This window comes from Pundamilia nyererei, unplaced genomic scaffold, assembly GCF_000239375.1.
Source record: "Pundamilia nyererei isolate P.nyererei 1_Seehausen unplaced genomic scaffold, PunNye1.0 scaffold00012, whole genome shotgun sequence".
NCBI lineage: Eukaryota > Metazoa > Chordata > Actinopteri > Cichliformes > Cichlidae > Pundamilia > Pundamilia nyererei.
This window is the reverse complement of record NW_005187413.1, coordinates 5,040,660-5,046,273: the sequence shown is the minus strand read 5'-3', so window position 1 is coordinate 5,046,273 and position 5,614 is coordinate 5,040,660. Positions and strand designations below refer to the sequence as shown.

The 5,614-nt window shown below is 35.0% G+C and overlaps 1 protein-coding gene across 1 annotated transcript in view; it reads left to right on the top strand.

Moving 5' to 3' along the window:
• Positions 1-3,777: 3,777 nt before the first annotated feature.
• The window catches only part of LOC102200899 (taste receptor type 1 member 3-like), an 11,862-nt gene continuing 10,025 nt past the window's right edge, over positions 3,778-5,614 (top strand). The window contains exons 1-2 of the mRNA XM_005724757.1: positions 3,778-3,980; positions 5,410-5,605. Of these exons, the coding sequence (XP_005724814.1) occupies positions 3,778-3,980; positions 5,410-5,605 (399 nt within the window). The remainder of the gene's footprint in view (positions 3,981-5,409; positions 5,606-5,614) is intronic.

Here is a 5,614-nt window from a genome sequence, read left to right as displayed (position 1 = left end):
AGATCCAGTCAGAGATATGTAAGCATCTTTAAATGTTTCTGCAAATAAAGAGATCCTGACCATTCACAGAGAGGATAAAACCTTGCATGCCAGCTTGTGTAAAAGGGTGAGGGTAAGAAGACAGGAGCAGACAAGCTGTATTAAAGCAAACTAACACCGACCTTCTTACGTCAAGATGACAAGATAGCAGCAGACTTCCTTTATTCCCACGGCAAACCCTTTGTCCTAAAGTCAAGCTTACTCATGTCAAAAGATACACTGAAAAAATGATTGATGAAGTTTTATTCACATATAATGCAAGAACTTGCAGAAGTGTGCTCAACATGTTTTAATGCTAAACAAAAGTAAATTTTGCAAATTTCTATACTGTAGTTTCCGATCAGTCACAGGTAAACATCTTTTCAGAGGATTTTTACCTGAGAAGTATTTCCAACAAGCAGTGTATGTCTTTGTGGTTGAGCAAAAGCAGACTGGATCAGTGCGGGGCATATCTGAGCATTCAAAGTCTCTTACCGCTTTGATAACTATAACGATCTGGTGATGGATCGAGAACGAATGAGAAGCAGTTCTTTCATGTGCAGGAAATGATCTGATCTGATAAAATGCAGATGTGCCAACATGTGATTCAGCAGGAACAGGTGAGGGTACACTCCTGTGGGTTTTCCCTACAGGAAGGAAAGAGAGCAGCCAGAGGCAAGATGCTCTCAAAATATATATTGTAATATAAAGCACCTTGAGATAATTGTTGGGATTTGGTACTGTATAAATAAAATTGAATTCAATTGAAATAAATTGAGATGACTGTTAAAACTACACATTTTCATAATCTGTTTGTAGCAGCTGCTTCGCACCTTGACTTTCTCTGCTGTTGCTGTGAGTATTTCTCAGTGAAATGTGATTCGTAAGAATGCCTTTAGTTATGTGGAGCAAACTGGAAACCACTTCCCCCTTGCATGCTCCAAATGTCAACTAGAGAATCAGGACTAAATAATGCAGCTCTTCCTTATAGTAAGATTACTATGAATCGCTCTCCATTTCATTTCTGTCTTTAGGATCTTCCTCTATACTATGTCGGTTAATGTGTTTTACAGTGATGCATATTGAATGTTTCCAACTTAAACCCTAGAAATGATTAATGTGGTTTTCTTTTACTCATGTTTCTCCTCTTATGTTTGTAGGCCATCACATTTTTTGTAAACAAAAACAAAAAATTGGACATGATGGTGAGTCTGTACCTGTGATCTGTTACAGATTTGGTACACAAAAAGTGGAGCTGCACACTGGGCTTTTTACGGATGTAAAATGTTTAATCATACAGTAACTTGATATTGTTTTAGTTGTATAATCAAAGTACCTAAAGTAAACACATTATGTAGAATCTCACTTTTCAGAATACTATGGAGAACTGGATTTGCTGGAATTACTGGATCATAATTATTGACCCAATGATGTGCATTTAAAGCTATTTGTTGGTGGGTGGTGGTATTTAAAAAAGAAAAATTCATGAATGTAAAAATATTTGAAAGGGCCAATACAAGGCTTACAGGATCCAGATACACTACAGGCCAGATTCATTCAACCAGAAGGTCAAATGTTATACAATGATTGACTTTGCAAATATAAAACTTAGTAGAATCACTGGCAATTCTAATTGTAAATAAGAAAACGATTTAACCACTTGCTCAAATCATAAAAAAACTTCTTGTGTTTTTTTTTTTTATTACCAAGACAAACTTATCACCATGTGAAGATTTTGTGATTCTGAACTGTAAGCACAAATAAAGATAACAGACTTATTAAATATGGAAAGACTCTGGCATATTGTGGAAAACTGGCTGTTGATCATCATGAGTGTTTTACAATATGCATGCACTTCTTGACACCAAAAGAAAGAGAAAAAACTGCTTTCTATAACATTTCAGATGAAACTGAGCACATGAAGTAAAATCAGACACTCCTGGCTTAATATTTGAGAATAGTTCAAGAAAAGATAAACCTGTAGCAAGCCAAGTGTTTTTGCGCTCTTTTGATTCATTTTTTGTTTTGTTTTTTTGTTTATTTGGCAATACATGATGATGCTGTTGTATCTCCCTGGATATTTGACCACTCTCAGAATTAGTTGAGTTCATTTAAAATGCTTGGTTTCCTGGCATGGGCTTTATATTTTCCAAAAACCAGTTTTGATGTGTGTTTGGGATCATTTTCCTGTTGGAACATTAAACTGTGTCCAAGTTTCAGCCATTTAGCTATTGATTTGAGGAGGTCCTCCTTCTTCATTGTTCCATACATGTTCTGCAATGTACCAATACAAATGTCAGCAAAGCAGCCCAAGAGTATGATGCTACCACCAGCAGCTGTCAGAGTATTCTTAGGTAAAGTATCACCTTTACTCCTCCAAGAATACAACTTGACATTGTGACTAAATAACTTAATCTTTGTCTCGTCTGACCAAAAACCTTTTCTCCAGAAAGCATTTGGCTTCTATGTGTATACACTTCATTAGAGAATGAAGATGTGAGTTTTGGAGCAGAGGTTTCCTTCTTGGTTGGCACCCTTACCATCCATGGTGTTGTAAAACCCATTTCACTGTGGACAGTTAAGCTGCTGTTCCAACAAGTTCTAGTTCATGGCAGGCTTGAGTCTCGGTGGTTCCTGGGTTGTTCCTTAATACCCTAACCAGTTTCCTCCCATCTGTGGCTGACAGTTTGAGCCTTCTTTCTGACTTTGGCAAAGTGGAACTGATAAATTTTGAAATCTGCATTTGTTTAGAAATGGCTCCAAGAGACCTTTCTAATTTGTGGAAATGTATAATTCTCCTTCTTAGATCCTTACTGAGTTCCTTTGTCATTAACATGTATGCTGTGCAATTATTCCACAAGAACAATTTAAAGAACACATTAAATTACCATGACGTTACATATACTAATCATGGGTATTAAACTTTTCACCCAACTGTAGATAATACATGTGCACTTCAGAATTATGTAGATGTCATGAGAGCTAATATTTCAGTTGGTTTTAGCAACATTGGATGCAAAAACATGCAAAGCCAATAGTGTGGTGAGTACAAAGCTCCATGAAAACACATCTCAATATAAAGGTTATTATCAACCAATTTCAGGACAAACACCTATTAATGCTCTTCAGTGGCTCAGAATTGCATCAATAATAGGGTAAAATAAGCATAATTTATCACAAAAGTTATGTTATAAAGTCAGTGAAGTGAAAACCTTCCAAAAACTAACATTCGATATGCAAGGATTACTCTGGGTAAGTAGGCGGAAAGGAATTGCTCATCTCATGGCAGACACCAAAGAGAAGCAAATTTCAAGCCACAAACAAATGGTAGGAAAATTCTCCGGAAAGATGAAGACAACTGACACAGCATACACACAAACATGCATAACATGTGCAAAGTCTTTACCTCTAGGTACATGTTAATTAAATGCAGTGTCCTAATTATGTGAAAACCATTAAGGTCATTAAATGAGACTGTGCCATTCAATCTTCATACACCAGAGTTTGCATTTGTTTTTTGTCTTTTCATTATGATGAAAAAGGTTTTATTCAATAATTTTAAAAAGTTCATATCTGTTCATACCACACATGTAAATTTTCTGTTTTGTTTACCATTTGCTCTAAAGTGTCAGGTTGGGTGGTCAGGAGAAGGTGGACATGAGGACTGAATTTGCATGAAACCGTCTGCATAAAAACATGATGCACTGACATGAAAGCGCACTGAAACTTTCTGGGTTCAGTCTCCTGCTTATTGGCATCATGGCTTTATGTTTACCTCTACTGGTTTTGTGCTGTTTCTTTAGAGTGAGCTTTAGTGAGAGTTTTCCTGAATGGTTCAGCAACATTTCTGCCAACCTCTTCAGTTTACCTGGGGACATTATGCTTGGCGGGCTCTTTCCCATTAACGACCTCAACAGCAACGTCAGTGACATAACAGAGCCAAACCAGATAACCTGTGACAGGTAAGGATGGTTATGAAGGACTCTTTAAAAAACTGAGATTCTATCTTTATTTTTAACAGGAGTGGAAAAGTAGGAGTATTTTCAAAGGAATCCATTTCAGTGAAGATCTTCCAAAATCTTACCAGTCCTGTTTTAGCTAAAGAATTAAAGTATCAGAATCTATATCTAAGATATCTGGTTATAAATCCGGGTGGAATTGCTTCTTTATTCATTATGTTATAAAATGTACAAATCCTTCTTCATGTTTTAAGTCAGCAAATGTGTTTCACTTGAATGGAATTTTCTTCTCAGCTTTATTTATGTATTACTTTTGAGTGCATTTCCATTGAAATATATTTTCTCTTCTTAAATTGTCATGGTTATAAATTAATTATTTAAAAAACAGTAGCAAAGTGCTATGTTTTTCAACTTATTCATTAATACTGGTGAAGTTTTGTCTTTATGTATGCTCAATAATCCAAGTAAGGAAATACCTGGATGCATTACATTGGGTGATGATACATTACAATTCAGTTCAAAATGTTTTGCATGGGAGAAATGTTTCATTATCTGACTGCAGGTTTCCCCAGACTTATAAACAGCACAGGTACTTAATGATCAAAACTAGTATCACGGTATATAATTTTATAAATGTGGGTTTTTTTGTTTGTTTTTTTATGTCTGCTATGATTGCTGTTCATTATTTGTGTTAAGTAAATAAGAAATAGAAATAAGTACTGCACTCAATATGGTCCTTGTCTTGCTTTGGTATGACAAACATAATAATAATTTCATGTCAAGCATTCTTCTTTCCGAAAAATCAACTTAAATGTCTGGACATAAATTAACTTAAAGGTGTTGTAAAAACATTCATTACCGTATCCATCATTTCCCACAATCCTTGTGCTTCCTCAGTTATGAGTTTTGTTAGTTGTGCATTATATGCAATAGATTAATTGTATTTATATACTTTTTAAATCCAAATTATTTTCTTTTCATTCAAGTATTTGATATTATCTACAACGTATGTTTTGTTAGTGTAATAATTTCCCCTCGTACGTTACAGATAACCGCACACTCCTTTTGACTATGTTTTAACCAAAAATTGTTGTATTGTATAACTAATATTTTGCATTTATTTCCTTCTGTACTTTATTAAGTTACTTCCGACTGGATATAATATTACGTCTCATCAATGCATTTGCTGCCTCCTATAATAGATATTTTTTCTTCATTTTAATTGTTCCAAAGATCACAATTCTACTGTTATTGTTCTTATAACATGATCTCCCACCTCTATCGCATTAATTTCACATTTCCTTATACTCATTATATCAAGTTTTTTAATCTAATATATATTTTTATATCTAACATTTCAGATTCTAAATCACTGTGTATACTGACCCTGACTAAAAAAGTTTTTTATTTTTTTCTACTTGGGACTCAACAGAGTAAATGATCTTGGACTGGGACTTGCAATAGCCATGAAATACGCAGTGGATGAAATCAACGGAAACCAGACTCTCCTCCCTGGCATCAAGTTAGGTTATGAAATCTATGACACATGCAGCCAGTCGGCCATTATTGTAAAGCCCACTCTGTCCTTCCTCACTGAAAAATCCAGCAAAGAACTATCTGTGCGGTGTAATTACACC